Genomic DNA, 17880 nt, shown 5'->3' on the forward strand with positions numbered 1-17880 from the left:
AAAAATGTGTAAAATTGTTCAGAAATAATACTTCTGAAATAAATACTTTCAGAAATAATTGGACGAGGATTCAATTTCAAATTTCTTACACCTCATTTTTATCTTTCGTTCAATCTAATGTCCATTTTCTATCTCAATGCAGATTAACTTTAAATAAAAAAATTTCGAGTAACGTAAATCTACATTATTTGTAGAAAATGGACATGAGCCTTTGATGGACCCGCTTCCGGAGTATTTCGCGCTTTCGCTGCCAGGTGTCCCCGCGAGGGATCGATTCATTCGAGGCTCTCGACAGTCTCGACACTCGCCTCTCTCGCTAACGCACTCGCCCGTTGGATTTCGCGACGAGGCCGACGAGGACGAGGGTGGACGAGAGAGAAGAGAGAAGAGAGATCGCGAGGTGTATTCCGCGGACACAATCGGAACGGTTTTTTTTCCCCCCTTATCTCCCGTTCGTTCTCGGGTCGGGGCTGACGGCTGACACGAGGCAACGAAACGCGTGATATCCCTCCGTGCCGGACGCAGCAATGTCGGACACACGGCGACGTCGTAAATCCAACCAGTCGTGCGGTTCCGACGATCTCTCGGACTCGTACGAGGAGGAGCTGAACGCGACGAAGGAGACCCAGGTAAGCCCGCGCGGGTAACCACCCCCTCGGCGTTGCTCGGCATCGAGGGATGGATCCGCCGAGAGGGATCCTCCCTCCGTCAACCTCGGCCCCCCCGTCGCGTCGCGCTCCGTTTCCGCGCGCGACTCGACCCCTTTCCTCGCCGAGTGTCGGGGAACGGCCCGAACGGCAGAAATCGGGAGCCAAGAGTCGCCAGCTGAAAACAGGCGAATTTGAAGCGGGCCACGGTTTTCGACGCTACTTGTTAATTTTAATCTTTGATTACCTACGACTTTGCGCGCCGACCTGCCGCTGACGATGACCGATGCGATGATCCCGCGAATGTCGTCTTTTCCTCCGAATGTATATTACTGTAGTATGGATGCCGCATTTTTTTGATATCTGGAACGTTCTTTTTTCGCTTTTGGTTGAAGGTACTTTAGTCGAGAGAAAAGGAAGGAACAAAGCTACCGCCTGTTGGCTTGACGAATGTGTCGATATATCCGGACTGAGTTGCGTACTTGCGACTTGCGTACTTAAGTTATAACTTATGCGACGAACAGTATTATTTTAAAGATACAATTTGAAATGATACATAAATCGGGCTTACAATGTCTTTGTGTTGTTAGCTTATTTCAATATTTAAAATTGATTAGAGAAATGTCAAATTAATATGTAGAAATATTACGGTTAATCAAATCTTTTGTTTACAGAAAATTAGCTGTCAGTTTGCCAGAGAATTATTGCGCAGAAGAGCTGGCGAAAAATTGTTTGATACGAGCCCTATACTTTTTAATACAGTTTTACACTTTGATAAATGTAAAAGATAGAAGAGAGAGGCAAGAAAGAAAAAATCTGTTATCTTTACTTTTAGTTTTTACTTTAGTTAGTTTACGCGGTTTAATAGGATTGTATTGTTTTTCTCCTTTGATGATTATACTGGCTAGATAAAGAACCATAGATAACTAATCAGTGAAATAAATCAATAGACTGAAGGAGATATCCATTAATTGCAGGAAAATAGAAAGTGTTATATACATGTTGTAATTAACACATATAAATAAAACATATATATAAATTAGAAATACACAGTTAATAAATAATTGAAAACTGATTAAATTCTGGCTATCTATGAATCTTTTAATTCGGAACTAATTTGGACACGTTATATTGACCTATCTTTTTTTTTACAGAGTAGCGAACAGACTGATGGGCATCAAGATTCGGAATGTGACATTTATGAAAGCGACTCTGATGTCGAGTCGCAAGAAGGCGGGGAACAGCGTGAAAGTGGGGATGGGCAGGAAGAGGAGAAGCCGCAGAAAAAGTTGGACGACGACGAGGACAGGCGTAACCCGCAGTATATACCGAAACGAGGAACGTTTTACGAGCACGATGATCGTACGACTGACGAAGTACCTGAAAGTACCACGGAACAGCAAACGAATGTGAAGGAGACCAAGGAGAAGAAGGTGTGGAAAGATAAGGAAGACAGGTGGGACCACGACCGATACAATGACGAAGAGCAAGCTCCAAAAAGATCCGAGGAATTGATAGCAACGTACGGTTATGATATTAGAAACGAAGAAGGGCCACCTAGAGCTAGAAGGAGAAGAAGATATGGGTGAGTTTATCACGGAGTTTTTTTTTTTTTATAAATCTTGATTTCATTGTATTATATACACATCACATATTTCTTTTAGCCGTGGACCCAACAAGTACACAAGGAATTGGGAGGACGAAAACGCTTATGGAAAGACTACACCTGGTAGACCAAGCAACAGACGCTTCCAAAAAAATAACGAAGATTTTCCTGCTCTTGGTAATAGTAAGGTAAATGCCGCAAAATATACGTTGATTGTCGCGATTGATTATTGCAAGTGTTATTGAATATCTTTGTTTCGTTTCTCTCTTATTTGATACAGGATACTTCGAGCAAGGTAGAGGAACCTGTAATTTCGTCGGCATGGTATAGTAGCAAGAACAAAACACCGAACAAACCCCAAAACTTCCCGCCGCTTCAGTCCCAACGGGATAATGTAAATACTAAGTCTGCTAGCGCCTCCAATACATCCATGTATGTGTAGCACATTTCTTTTTTTATATTTAACAATTTTATTGTGTGAGACAATAAGATGACGGAATCTTGAACAAAAATGTTATTGCAGAAATGAAAATAAAGCGTCATCAGATGAATCTACTAATACATCTTGGAAAAAGGACGGTATACACGTTACTCAAAATACAAACGGAAGTCCTGGTTCTGGCGGTGACGCGGAAAAATTAGCTAGTACCAAGCCATCCCTAAGGGAGAATAACAAGAGGAATACCCAAGAGTCTGTAAGCTTGGCCGCGAGTAGGACGCGCGGAAGAGGTTTCAAGCCCAATGCTAACAACATGGTCACTAACAGAATAGTTGAGAATAAATCGAAAGGACGTGGCCCGGGTCCGGTTACAGTAGAGAATAGAAGGAATAACACCGCGCAGCATAATGAAGAGCATCAACTTGCTCATGACATGAAACAGCAACTCAATATTAATGATGGTGGTCAATATCATCAGCCTGCGCGACACAACAGTGAGTCAAGTATAGCGATATTAAAAAAAAGAATAAGAAATTTTATAAATATATTAATAATAGTCAAATTTCTCTTTAACGACAAGACTTGAAAACATTAGGAAAAATTAAAAATAAAATTAACAATTTAATTTATCGATTAAATTGAGTAATTATATTTTTTTATTTTATGTGAGATTAATTTTTTTTAGTCGTTTTAATAATTAAAAAATGTCTAATTCAAAATATTTATTTGATAATTAAATTAATGTAAAAACTAATTTAAACATTTCTGAGATACTTTTTGGAATGTATATATAAAAATTTGATTTGTTTCTTTTCTTAGAAAATTTATTATTGTTGCTTAAATTTTTACTATATACAGCTGCAAATGTCTAACGTAATCTTTTTTCTAATTTGTAGAAGGTTTTTTCACGTCCTCCAACCAACACAGATCAAACACAGTACCACCTAGAATGCAGCAACAGCAGCAGCAACAACAACAACAACCACAACAATCACATCAGCAACAAACGCACTCACAACAACAGGCAATACAACAACAACAGCAACAACAGGATAGTTCTGGAAACAGACCTAAACGATATTCCAGTCTTCGTCAACGACCTACCATTTCGGAAACTTCCACGCAACAGAATTATCCATCTCAACATACTCAACACGGGTATTTTCCGCCTCAAGGTAATGACACACATTGACAATATATCTTACTTTAACGCATGTTCCTAATCCATTTCTTATGATATATGCTTTTACATGGCCTAATACAAGCATGTACTTAACATCCTTAACATTAATGTGTCGCTTGTGCATATGCGTACCTAGCTGGAAATTCAAGAGCCGTTTTGGAATCTCCAGGTAAGAAAAAAATATATATATATGTATATAGAAGTTAAAAGTGCATATAGAAGCTATCTAATTATCCCCAGATAAATATTTTTTTTACAATATTTCTCTTTCCAGAAAAACTAAAAAAAAAAAAAAATTATGCGATAAAGAATATAAAAGAAAATTATTATTCCACATATAATATTTTGCAATGGTGATAATAAGATATAGAATTCTTTTTATGCACAGATCTTGTTTGATTGATTAAACATATTTTTTCAATTTAGTTTATAAGGTATTGCAAACTGATTATGCGTTAACGTTTTAGGTTACCCACAAGGTCATTTTGAGCAGTCTTCTCCAGTCGCTCCAGCCACAGCACCCATGGCAGGGCAACCTGTCATTTCTCTACCACCCGGTGGGCAAGCTGCTAGCTACGCGCCACCACCGTTTTTAGTACCACCACCACAATTCATACCACCTCAAACAGCACCTCCTAGTATAATTAATTATGTTCCCGGTCCAAATGGCCCGACGTTTCCACCAAACTTTCAAGGTTACCAGGGATATAATCCTTCGGTACAGGTAAGAAGAATAAATCTTTTTAAATATCAAAGTGAAAAAGAAAATCGCAAAAAGATGGATGCCATATAATATAAATGCTCCATATTTTATTTTGTGTAATTTAATATTGTAGCCTCAGGGTCCACCACCGCCCCAAGAACTGTACCAACCGCAAGGGTGTACTTACTATAGTCCCGCACAGCAACAGCAACAAGCAGTTCCTTTGCGGCGACCGAAAGCGGCTATACCTATTCTTCCACCACCTGATAATCAGCAGAGCGGTAGAGGAAGAGGTAGAAGCACTCAGCAGTATCAGAATAATCAATCTGGTGGTAACGCGCAACAGACTGAACAAGAAGTCAAGAGTGGTAACGCGATGGAAAGTGACGAGAAACCCGTGCCGGGACAATTTGACAGTGCGCAAGTCGAGCAGCCGTGCACGCCGAGTCAGGAATCCCAGAACAGTCAAGTTCGAGACGTGATCAGAGCAGTGAACGATATGGACGGGAAGGTAGAGATTATCGCCAATGCCGACGCTCATATAAAGATTGACGCGTCACCCGTTAGAAAAGATAATTTGGACGATAGCGTCAGTGTTAAGGAACTATTAGAAGCAACTTCTAACGAGAAGAACGCTGTTTCTCACAGTCCAACCCCACAGACATTGGCCGGCGTCGAGACTGAATTAGGTAACATTGAATCCGCAATCCCCGAAAGTACCATCGTCGAGAAAGCTGCAGCCTAAATAAGCGTGATAACATTTACGCTTCGTATTCATACGAACGTTTTTCCCCGCGATTTGCCGCGCGTTGAAGTGTCGCTTCGCGAAATTATACACGACGCGCGTGGGCGAAACGTTGCTTTGAAAACGTTTCTAGTTTATTCGCATACCCATAATCGTATATTTATTCTGTAATGCAATTGCCCATGCAATCTTTCGCTATAGAATCAGGGATGCAGAATAACTATTAATCAATTCGTATTCGGATAAGTAATTTGAATGCACTATATTTAAAATTATCGTTTCTCGAATGCAGTTGCAGTAAACTAGCTATCTGACGTGTAAATCGCGACATGTAGCTTTAAGGCCATTGATCCGCCACTATAGCCATTTAACGGTTTAAAAACGAAAAATCATGATTTATTTTATAGAATTCATGATTTATTTAATTTATTTTGTATAACACAAAATGAATTAGACTTTTACTCATATGAATTTGGTTGAAAATGGACTCACAAAGGTATCTCGTAAAATAAGAGAACAAAACGATACAACGCATGTGTGTGTAAATCAAATTACATGTGAAAATATCCAATGAAAGTTTTTTTAATAATTTTTTTTACGAAATAATGATGCAACATGACTGCAGTGACGGATATGAAGCTTTTGAAAACCTTACTGATAATTGCTTCGGGGTAAAAAAGTTTTTCAAAAAATCGATACACGAATAATGCTATTAAATATAAGTTTAAAGCATATAAAAAAAGCGTATTAACATATGGGAACTATAATCTGTATTTGTAATAATATATAAAATAGCAGCCTCTTAACGCGCTGAAGTTATTATTGCCTGGAATATTAGGTAACGATGATTTTTCATATACGAAGTCTATCTATACTGGTCAATATTTAGCGAGGAACGTAACCGTGTACTAATGTAATATACTTGGCAGCTGCGCGGGCCATGGACTGTGACACGGTAATTCTATTACATATACTTTTTTCAATGTTATAACTACCTACAGTGCAGGAATGTTTGTAGTTATAATATTAACGAAATACATTTCATTGAATAATGTAAGTGTGCATCTTTTTGTATGTGTATAGAAATAATTTTTTTTTTTTTTTTTTTTTACATGCAATCGGGATAATATTTAATTTAACAGGTGTCTGTTCTATCCGTCTGCTTTTCTTACGCATTTCTGCACTCTTTTTTCTCGTCTCCTAGCTTCGTTTGAAAAGAGAAGAGACCACGGTCTTATTTTGCAGAACAAAAAATATGCGGAAGCACAACAGGAATGTGAACAATTCATCGGATATCTTTTTAGTTTTTTCTTCTATATTATATGATGAATTTTCTCTTTTATTATATTTTATTTACACGTTTCCGGCCGTTGTCATAAAGATAATACAAAGTACTTTTTTTTCTTTCGCGATATTAAAATATGCCTCGAAGATCTAACTCGAATATATACTAGAGTGTTTAATCAATGAAGTAGATAATTATTTTTGTGAATATATTAAAAACAGCGAGAGCGGCATTGAGACGAAACGATCAATTAATTTCATTTCTAACTCGCCACGATTATTAACGTCTAGGAATATAACTACGGCAAAATTATGCAAAGCCTTAAACAAAATTATATTGAAAAAAAAAAGATATATAAAAACTCGATAAGGGATTTATACACGGTGAACGGTATTTCTGCGCAATAAAAATGTAAATTTAAGTGGAAACGAAGCGAGAGGAAGAACACGTCATTCGCTGTAGCATATTGTACAGTTTATAAAAACTAATATTACTAGTAATAACTTTATATAATAATTTTAAGCTTTAAACGTTAGGATTACGTACACTTTATTAAACTTTGTAGATATATTTTGATTGATATATCGATTGTATTATAGGAAAAATAAATAATCGCAAGTGTAACACACGAAAACGAAGCATAACTGAGTGCTTTTAAGTGCCGGAAATAGGTAGAATATAACGCTTTATATTTACACTCTTGCGTTTATTCTGTTAAATTTTAACGTGCGTCTCTTTAGGTCTCCAATTTTCAGTTATCGATCTGTGATGTACATTGTTATTACATCTATATCTACAGTATAATAAAGTAAAATGTTTAAAGCAGCAAAAATCTCACCGATATCGTGCACACCTCAGTGTACACATATTATAATCGCCTATTTACATATTAATTGAATACTATGTGACTCAGTTCATTTCAATTCAACGAAACTTCAAGAAAGTTTGTCGAACGAGAGGCTTACTTAAACGGTACATAGGAACAACTCGATCACATCTACGAATATTACTGAGCTCTCGAGAACTACACTTTATCGTAGTATACAAAGCGCACCTCGTCAAATGTTCTTTCAACTATAATTTTCTTCGATCAATTTTGATGATTTTTCTCGCCCGATGAAAAAATGATAAAGATCATTTATCGCAATTTTTCAAATTTTCAATGACTTTCGCCCGTTTCCTCTTGGATCTTGACTCGTCAGGAATCGGTTTACTTTCCAGTTGCTAAAATTATCGAAAAACTATTGTAGATGCCTCGGCATTTTTGTTGAGAAAAGTTGTGGCTTTCAACGTGGTTTAAACAACCTGGAAAAGAACATTTGGCGTAGTTTTAGGGTACGAGAAACGAGAGGCTCATTCTTGCTTCACGTTTTGCGGTACACCGATTATGGCACTGAGAGGTATGATCTCGGTGCTCCGCTGAACGTTATTACTGTTGGACGTCGCGCGAACTGATCTCGTGTAATTTCGAGATTTGTGTTTAAACGGGTCCGCGATACCCGCGACGTATCCGCGTTTGCGAGCGCAGGTTCCGTCGCTGTGGGAGCACCGGAAGGTACGCCTGAACTCCTTGCGAAACTTCCCTGCAACAAATGTACCCGCATCGTGTAGTCTTCATCATTTAAGTTTGTTTCCGTCGGAATATCCTTTGTGATGACGTAATAGAAAGGTGCGATGTGTGTGTGTGTAGAGGAAAAATACATAAATTGTGTGAAAAGGGCAATTTGTGAGCTTTTGCTTTAAGAAAATTTTAAGGAAGCTTTTACTTTAAGAACGTTTTAAGAAAGCTTTCGCTTCGTACATTAAACTTAGACGCTGCAGGATCACTTTAGTGCCTGGAGGATATTACTGTAAGCGTGAGATGGAGAAGCGTGAGAGAGAGATATAAAAGGTTTTATGCGATAGAAATTCGACGCCGCACATTTTAGTATATCTGCAATATCTTTTATGCTGTTTTAGGATTTTAGTTTTACTTGAACAAAAAAATATAAATTATTAAATTATATTACAGAAGAATTTAAACGAAAGGAATAATAATAACGATACTTGGACGGAAAGGAATACTATAATTTTTATATATCTAATGTAAACGAAATATAATATTTGAGAATTTTTGCTAACTTCGAAGATTAGGCATATTTAATTTTACGTATCGGACTTGAGATGTTTCGAACGTTCGAAAGCACGCGAATTACTTAAATGTCAACGAATTGTTTCCGCCGCGCATTTTAGTGTTTCAATCCATCATTCTCATGTCGAAGATTACATAAAAAAACAAACAAACAAAGGAATTATCGCGACTGATCTCGTTTCAAAAATGAGTTTTCCAGGTATCGTCAAGATATTTCGAATTTCGTTTCCGCGCTAATCGACCGTCGCGATTGGTCCGCTTCGATCGCTCTGGGTATCGAGAGTGCGATATTGCGATTCTCGGAAGTCGGTCCACGGCGACCACGGCTCCCCAGCAGGCTCTGCCTCTGTGAAAATCGCGACAAAGCGCGAAGCCGCGTTTGAATAGCCCCGGCCATTCTTCGCTACCTGAGAGTGAATTTCGTGCATCGGGAACCGTTCGTTGGCGGTATCGCGTACGGATCGGTCGTGATAACGAACATCGTATACACGTTGTCGCGCACGGATGTATCACGATCTCGGTGTCGGTGACGCTTGACGTATACTAGCCGAAACGGCAGACGAGAGGGAGATGAAGCCAGAGCCGAGATGGTTATTTTCTCTCCGAGGTGCGAAGGTGCATCGAGGTGCATCAAGCAGACACGCGATTATTGCCAGGTATGTCATTATTTTGTCTGCTCCGATTACGTTCTTGGTGTGTGTGTGTGTGTGTGTGTGTTTTGTTACATATATTATATTTGCGCAAAGTATATAATGACGTAACGTCGTTAACGTTTGCAGAATAGATCTCTAGCAGTTTCACACAAGTATCGGTTAACTTTTAATATCTTAGATTAACTCACTCTTCGTCTCCTTCTAACGTCCCCCTTTTAATTTAAGGTTAAAAGTTAACCGACGCTTGTAAAACTGGGCCTAAACTTTTATGGAGCTTTCCGGAACGGATTCCGATCGAAATTTTATCGCTAATTTTAAATTTATTCATTCCGTTACGATCATTCTTTAATTTAATCTTATTATAGCGAACCGGGGGGAGCGAATCAGTTAGGATTCACTGGATTCAGCCAATCAGGTAGCTCGAAGTCTACAGTCAAGACTTTTAGCTATAGATTGGTTAGCTTATTGGTGCAGCCCTAAAGGCCTATCCAGACTAACTTGCATAGGTGCATAAGCATTTGCACAAGGAAATGGATTGGTCCATTTCGTTACGCTGGTTATGCACATGTATACGGACCAATCAATTTTTGTTCTGGATCGACCTTAATCGCCGCTCGATCCGATACGAGCTTAATGTGCGCCACTGTGCACTTTTGATTCGCGTCAGGGGGCCTAGATTACGTATCTATTCACGAGGTCGTGAAAATGCGAAAAATGAGGGAATTCACTAGAGTATCTACGATTTCATTGGTCAAAATCTCGTAAATCTGTTCAGTTTTCGCATTTTCACCTCGTGAAAAGAGATACGTAACAGGCCTTCTCCGCTCCCCCGAGTGCAGCAAACGCAACGACCGCCTGATTGGCTCGTCACGGAGAGACTCTCGATATCCGCGGGACTCGCTTACGTCACGTCGCGTCCGGCCGTCGCGATTGGCTCGTCGCCTCGCGGCGGCCGCGCGGCCCGAAGATTTCAAATCTCCGCCATAGTTTTCGGCTGGCGTCGCGATACGCGCTCTTCGCGGGGAAGGAATCGCGTTCCAAACGTTCGGCTACTTCCTCGCGCTACTTTTGTCACGCGAGAGCGCGCGTCGCGCGTCTCGCGCGTCGTCGAGAATCGCCTTTCGAAGTCCCGTGCGCGTGAATCGTCGTAATACGCGTGTGTCGCGATTTCGGGCTATCGGGACGCTTCTCCGCGCTCCGGTACGCGACGCTCAGCGGGGAGGAAGATGGAACCCCGATCGGAGTCGCACCTCGCACCCCGAGTATATTTGTATCTTCTCGCCGGAGCACGATTAGCGTCAGGTATCGCGTCGTCCTATCGATTTTATCTTCTTGCAACTCGACTCGCTGATTTTCGAAACTATACGCGTATGCGCAAAATGGCGACTCATCCGCTCGCCTCAGCCGCGGATTTCCGGACTTGTTTCGCTTTTGCGACGCTCTCCTCTTTCTAAATGGCGGACGAGTGTCGGTGTACACACTCGATTTCGCGTTGAACTATAGATGCGAACGAGCACGCGCGCAAACGTGAATGAACGACCTGCTTCGACGAGCTTGCTATACTTTTGCTTCGCCGCGGTTAAATCGCGTTCGTTCGCGCTCGTTCGTTCGGATCTCTGAGTTCGCGGAAAACGCAGACCGTTGGCGCCGTTAGCGGGGGAGACGAGGCGGGGAGGACGCGTATATCCTCCAATATGCACACAAATGTGATAATTTCGAATAAATTAAAATAATATTTACATGTGTGTAACTTGAAAACTTTAAACTCTGTGCTTCTTTTATTCTTTCTCTATGTATGTATTTATTTAGTTTTTTTGTTTAGTTTCCAAAGTCTTCTCCAAAAATTTATACCTAACGGCACCAATGCTCAGTCGTTCGTCTTTATATAATTGCGACTGACAAATTATATACGGCTTTATTGTCTGATAAATTATACGATCGCTAAACGTGACACGTTAATATTGTGACTTTCGGTTATCGTTTTCATCGAAGCGCACCCGATCATCCTCGGGTATAAGTCAACGTTCGACAATCTACTTGCGTTATTTTCGTTACTTTCCGCACTTTCGCTACTGCAAGTGGATATTTCTTAATCGCCCTTGGCGAAAAATTATATACGTTCGATACACAGGCTGCTTTTTCCGATATTCACTGGCCAGTACTGAAAATCTATAGTTTACGTCGCATACACTATAGATTTTTACAGTACTGGCCAGTAAATATCGGAACGCAGCTTTAACAAGCAATCTCAGTACAAAGAAATATAAAAATCTACCTTTTTATTACCTTCCGAAAAGAGGATTTTGTGAAATAGTGTCTCGTGCTTGTTCCATTTAAAAATAATGCAATAAATAATGAATAAGTATATAGCTAAACCCGAAATAACGTCGTTATTTCGACGTCACCGACGTTCTCGAGCGCGGTTCAAGTTTCCTCGTTATCTTTTTGACAATCTCGTTAAGCTTTAGCAGCGAGATTTCAAGATTTCGATAGCGCGGCTCCGCGTCACACGTTCACCGCGATGGATCGGCGGTCGGGGGGGATGGTGGTGGTCAAGTAGTATATCGTACGTGCTTTACGGCTCACCCTTTGTCGCCTCGCCCCTAAAGCGCGATCGGTCTAAGCACGAGCGCCACCGATATCCGAGTCCGTCCCGCCGTTAAACGCCGTCTCGGCGGCCACGACGCTCGCTCGCACGTCAGGCGCCGCCCGCGCCGCGTGGTCGAGATGCATTTTCGTCGCTTTCCACGGTACCCCGCCGCGTATCGTCGCGCGCCGTCAAAACAGCCGATTTCGCATGCTCGTGCGGCATCCCCTCGTATAATCTTCGCTGTTCGGCACCGCGTGCCGACCGCGACGTATCGTCGCCCGCTCCATGCTCGGCGTGCGGCATTCCCGACAATTACGGCGGAACTCCCGCCGGAACTTACCTGCAAAGTATAGAGCACCGAATGATTTCCTAGGGGCTAGCGGGGGAGCGGAATGCGCGTGATTTTTAAGCGGGGGGGGGGGACGCGGCTTCTCGAGCGAGATATACTCCGGCCGGCGAACGATCGACGCGACGCGTTTAATCCTCTCGTAAATTCGTAAAACCGCGCCGCCTGGGGTCCACTAAATCCGTTTTCCCGTCTTTTTCGCACGAAATATTTTCTTCTCTCTTTTTTTTTCCCTGATCCTCCGAATTTAACACACACGTACTCCCAAAATTTTTAATAGATATATAATTTCGTCACACCGCACACGTGCTTCGCAAACATTTGTACGATAGTTCAATAGCTTATTCTGGAGATTAATCAAGTAGAAAATTCTAATAGAAAAATGTTAAAATTGCCATAATTTTCAAGATATAATTTTCAAGTAAGGTAAGGAGAGGGTCTGTTTAAGACAGTTAAAAAAAATCGAATAAAATTTTTCGAAACTAAAAGCCCCATAAAGCCAAAAAGCCCAAGACTCAAAAAGCTCTTCTCTTTCCTGAAAATTGAAAAGCTCTCTCGCAGTCTCGAAAATTTTTTATCCGATTTTTTTTTAACTGACCCAAACAGCCTCTCTTTACCCTAACAATAGGAGCAACGAGATATCACGTAAAATTATATATTTAATACATATCGATTTGTCAGGTGACATTGATGTTGCACCATTGAGGCGTTTTTTACTGCTCAACTGATTCTATTTTTTATTTTTTTATGTGTAAATAAATACGAAACGCACATGTGTTTTATTGGTAGATTGATCACTCGGCAACTTTTCAATATTTGACTTACACCACTATATATGGCTTTTTACCCCTCAACTTGTGTTACGCGTAAAAATTATTTGATTTCTTTTTTACTCCAAGGTAAAAAGTCGAATTAATTATCAAATCTAACGAGATAAATCAAAATTTGAAGAATAAATAACATCTCTGTGTTTTGCATTTCGATAATAGTAAAATTCTAATAAGTCGAGAAAATAAGTCTCATACTTTTTATTTTCTCGAGTTATTAAAAATCTCACTTTTCTTAAAACTTTTCAAGAGAAGTAACAACGATAAAAATAAATTTACGTAAATATATTTTCTGATAAAGATAAAGATATGATATTCTTCAAACAAATATCAGATTAAATATTTGTATAAATGGCGTAATTAATCAATAAATTCTTAATAGAAGAAACGATTAAATAATTACGTATGCAATAATGGATCGATAAAACGGAACGCAAAACAATCGCGATCCTTGATTCAGTTTGAAACGCGATTTAATTATTCGACATAGAAATCAAGGCGACGAAAGGCAATTGTAATCATCTCGTAATATTCGCAGATGACGATTATTTCTTTATAACGATCAACATCAACAGGTGTATCACATTTTTAATTTAAACACGTATGGGATCGAGGGGTAATTATGGGGAATAATACGCGAATCCTTATTCAAATAATTCAAACAATGGACAGCCGCGCGATACGTCGACCGCTCGCCGAATAATTGATCGGCACTTGAGTACGCAAGAGACATAATATATTCGGCGTGTAATTTTTCCTGAAAGATATTTCGTAGATAACAATAAGAGTGGCGCGCGACGCCTACAGCGATTGTTTTTTTTTTGTGCGGCGCGCGGTGTTTATTATCCGAGGTCGCTCGGCCGTTATCATTTGCAAGGTGAGACTTGAGACTCGAGGTAGGCAGCGGCTCGAGCCGCTCCGCGGGTCATTCGCTCGTGAAATACTGTCGCGGGAGGTATATGTCACGAGGCGCAAAACGCGATCGTGCCGTGCGACTATTGATCCTCAGCCTCCCCTCGCGATCGCGAACTAATTAACTCGCGCAACTGATGGCTCGTTGAAGCGTATGTATAGATAGAGTTTTACCCGGCGGAAATTATTCGGGCGGGCATATACCGCGCGAAGCTACGCCGCGTTCTCGAATAATTCATATCGAAGATATTTGCTTTTTTTATTTTAACTCGCGCGCGGGGGTTTCCGTTAATACGAGATGATAATTTGCCCAAAGGCGAGCGTACACCGTAATATTCGACGTTAATTGTTATACGTGGAAATAGCTAAAAGCAACAGGTTATCGCGGCACTGCGAAAATTGACTGCGGATTAATTTTCGCGAATTCCCTCTGCGGTACGAGATTGGTCGTTGACGCTCCGCCCGCGGCTTTGCGCGATCGCACGATTTTTGCGTTGCGATTTTTCGTCACGGTATATAAGCGCGCGTCACACCGAGATTCGGGACTATGATCGGCTGCAATTAACCGCGTGTTCTCGCGACTGCAGGTTGTGTGAGTGTAACGGACTTCGACAACTTGAGAGGAGGAGGAGGTCTAGGAGAGGCATCGAGCAACGGCGGAGCAACCATGGGGTGAGTAACGTATGATAAATATAATGTCACTTATCGTTATTTGCGCGAAATTAATTACCATTCGTAATTTGTATAATTGTTCTGTTATCTCTATTTGAAAAAGAGAAAAGAGTTCAACGCGTGCATTAATTATTTTTAAATATTAATTTTGTACCATTGTTGCAATACGAATATATTTGTATTTTACAGTTAACGTAATTGTGCTGCAACTCCGCCGCTTCACATCATCGCATCGGTGAGTGGCAGATAATTTTTATATGTTAATTTGAGATAATGGGTCGGTGTTATTCGTTAAAGTACATAAACAGTTCGAACTGACATTTAATTTTCTCATGGTTAAATTGAAAATTTGAAATAATTAAAAATATATGTTAAAAGAAAGATTGAGAGATAATTGATATATTGTTATATAATATTTTTGTATAAATATATGACATCTCTCCGTTGCCTTAAAATGGATGGGCCGAGACAAATTAAAATTAATAGTTAATTGTGAAATATGTATAATTTATTGATCGTCGATGTATTAGCGATTTGAGTGACGGAGATTTTTGCGATAAAAGAATCGTCTTCAATTTGACAAAGACATATCAAATATTTTATTTACAAGATTTTCAAGAAACAATTAAGAACTATAAAGATGTGATATTAATCATGTTAACGGGCCATTTTAATGTTAAATATTTTCTGATTAATTAAATTTGTGAAATTATTGCTTAGATAAATAATGAAAAATAAAAAAGAGAAAGAGATAAGAAAAACACTGAAATTTTTAGAATGTAGAGCTATTATCGCAACCATATAATTTTATTATTTTAATTATTTTTACGGTGTCTACATTTTGTAAATGACGTGGAAGAGGATATTTACATATTGTATTATGTGTGAAATAAAGATAAATTATACAAAATGCGGTAGGAAAATATCATTAACATTTAGATAATTGCTTTTTGTTTTTTCTTTCTTTTTTTATCAAATATTTTTTAATAATATGTAAAATTTGCATTTTGTCTCTTTATATTTCTTTTTAGAGTTAAATATTATAAAAAGAGTCGCAAGAGAAAGTAAAAATTTTTTCAATGTGAATATATTACGAGCGTGAATAAAAAGATGAATATTTCACGCAACGCACAATTTTTATGAAAGAAAAACATGCGCTAACGATGATTAAAAACGCATTTATTTTTATATGCGTTAATTTTATTTTAATCTTTTCTAATCTGTCCATCCATATTTATTAATATCTAATACTTGAAACAAAATAAAATAATACAAGATATAATATCCAATAAATATACTTCGAAACAAAAGAATATTCTAAGAAAATTGGCTCGTAGAGTAAGTTATGTAATGTTATATTAAAGTACTTGACGTATTGAAATAATTTTCAATCGTGTCAGAATTAAATTCGATATCGTATTGACAATATAATAACGAAATGTTTGCGTTGAGATGTGAAAGTTCACGAAAACGTATATCAAAAATATGAAAATTTCGTATTGACAGTAAAACTGATTGTACGAAAAGTATTGCTGTCGCTTTGCATTTTGTGTTATCTCTTATTGAATTTAATCAATCGTGAAGTTTTGGACAGTTATAGGCTAGTAACTGAAGTATCTTATTCCATTTTATGAGCCTGGCTGTTTGCAATTCAATACTTTTATCACGTTATTATTCTGTAACGCTTTCATTTCTTATATACCTATTGTCACATCAATCGGCCGTAAATGCTCGTTGTAAATAATGCAAATAATACTTAGCGTTAGTTTCGTTTTTTGAGTCAGAAATATTGGAATTTACGTGAAATAAAAATTCTGAGTTCAGTAGAAAATGAAATTTATTTTAATTTGAAAAAATCACGTTTATATACGTATAATATATTTAGCAGATTATACACATTTCAAATTTAATATTTATTTTATAAATTCAATTTCGCGAGAGTATCAATCATACAATATTTAACATTTTAAGACAGTTAATAAAGAACGTCATATTTATTATATATCTATGTAAAAATATATATATATATTTTTATGTCTTAAAATGTTATATGTCTTATGTATGTCTTTTATGTATGTCTTAACTGTCTTATGTATGTATATATATATATATATATATATATATATATATATACATAAAAAAGAGACGAACATATCGATGTACTGTATTATATGTAAAAAATGAAAAGTGGCAGAGACGTGACAAAAATACCATTTTACATTTAACTTAATACTGTTTCTGTACTTTGTATAATAAAAATACTTGATTGTCTTTGAGTAATGAATTAATTATAAGTGATTGTTGATTGGTAATTTATTTACAAGTTAAATCGCCCGTGAATTTAGTCCAATTTATGAGCGAAAAGAATATTACGAAAATGAAATTAAAATTGTCGTTTTCGATTTATTAATATAGGTATAATGATCATGTCATATAACAATATCGCCTTCAGATATCGTTGACAATCAACTGAGCAGAAAATTGATGCATAGTATGAAAATGGATATCAATAACACATGATAGGTTGATGCGCGTGTTGCGTAATTATGGATTTTAACGGGTTTACAGTTCGTATTATAGGATTATCTATTTTAATTAAGCTCCAGAATACACTATTGAAATATGTTGCGATGACTACATGATACTTTGTGCATACAAAATATCACGATGGTAAAAGGTATTTAATTAGTTTGGTACACGTATTCTCACAGAAACGCATACAGATTTAATGGACCTGTACGGTTTAGATAAAGGGTTACTATATAATCATCGTAGAATCTAGCCGAAAGGACAAAAGCTTATAATGTAAATAAAATTAAATCGCTAATCTTCGAAATTAGAAGGTGTTTCAAGCTTTACAATTGCAGAAATTACACAGCTTTTTCTGTTATTAAAAAAAAATGTTGAGGGAATTTACAGAAATATTTGTACTTTTTTCGCGCCCGTTCTTCCGTGCTTCTTTCTCTCAGTAAAAGATGATAAAAATCTTTCGATCGTAATTAAGAATTCAATTTTCTCAAATTTATACATATATTACAATAAAACGTTTATAAACGACTTGTTTTCAACGTTGCGTTCGTTGTTATTTGCACGAGTTTATTCAAAGCCCGACGGAGACTCCCCTTTTTACGGAAGCGGGAA

At 38.1% G+C, this 17880-nt stretch overlaps 2 protein-coding genes and 1 long non-coding RNA gene across 8 annotated transcripts in view; 2 read left to right on the forward strand and 1 right to left on the reverse strand.

Annotated features, from left to right (window-relative positions):
- Nucleotides 1-320: 320 nt before the first annotated feature.
- Nucleotides 321-6431, forward strand: Btz (CASC3 exon junction complex subunit). 2 transcript variants are annotated; one of them, XM_077403713.1, is made up of 9 exons: nt 321-629; nt 1802-2232; nt 2312-2441; nt 2534-2685; nt 2777-3186; nt 3589-3867; nt 4012-4044; nt 4343-4599; nt 4712-6431. In XM_077403713.1, the coding sequence occupies exons 1-9, from the start codon at nt 528-530 to the stop codon at nt 5321-5323; spliced, it is 2406 nt and encodes an 801-aa protein (XP_077259839.1). In that variant the 5' UTR covers nt 321-527; the 3' UTR covers nt 5324-6431. The 2 variants fall into 2 exon arrangements, with proteins under 2 accessions (XP_077259839.1, XP_077259840.1); XM_077403714.1 differs by lacking the exon at nt 4012-4044.
- A 507-nt stretch (nt 6432-6938) lies between these two features.
- Nucleotides 6939-17880, reverse strand: part of LOC143896133 (orexin receptor type 2) — a 34920-nt gene continuing 23978 nt past the window's right edge. For 2 of the 3 annotated variants that reach the window (XM_077403727.1, XM_077403728.1), the window contains exon 7: nt 6939-8191. In XM_077403727.1, the coding sequence (XP_077259853.1) occupies nt 7962-8191 (230 nt within the window). In that variant the 3' untranslated portion in view covers nt 6939-7961. Of the gene's footprint in view, nt 8192-11978; nt 12323-17880 lie in introns of all 3 variants that reach the window. The other variant, XR_013256564.1, reaches the window with a different exon arrangement.
- The window catches only part of LOC143896144 (uncharacterized), a 64597-nt gene continuing 55535 nt past the window's right edge, over nt 8819-17880 (forward strand). The window contains exons 1-3 of one of the 3 annotated variants that reach the window (XR_013256566.1): nt 8819-9395; nt 14655-14739; nt 14929-14974. This is a non-coding gene — a long non-coding RNA (uncharacterized LOC143896144). Of the gene's footprint in view, nt 9396-10144; nt 10695-13974; nt 14220-14654; nt 14740-14928; nt 14975-17880 lie in introns of those variants that run through there. The other 2 variants (XR_013256567.1, XR_013256568.1) reach the window with 2 other exon arrangements.

This window comes from Temnothorax americanus, unplaced genomic scaffold, assembly GCF_048541705.1.
Source record: "Temnothorax americanus isolate GAGA-0224 unplaced genomic scaffold, ASM4854170v1 Scaffold18, whole genome shotgun sequence".
NCBI classification, from domain to species: domain Eukaryota; kingdom Metazoa; phylum Arthropoda; class Insecta; order Hymenoptera; family Formicidae; genus Temnothorax; species Temnothorax americanus.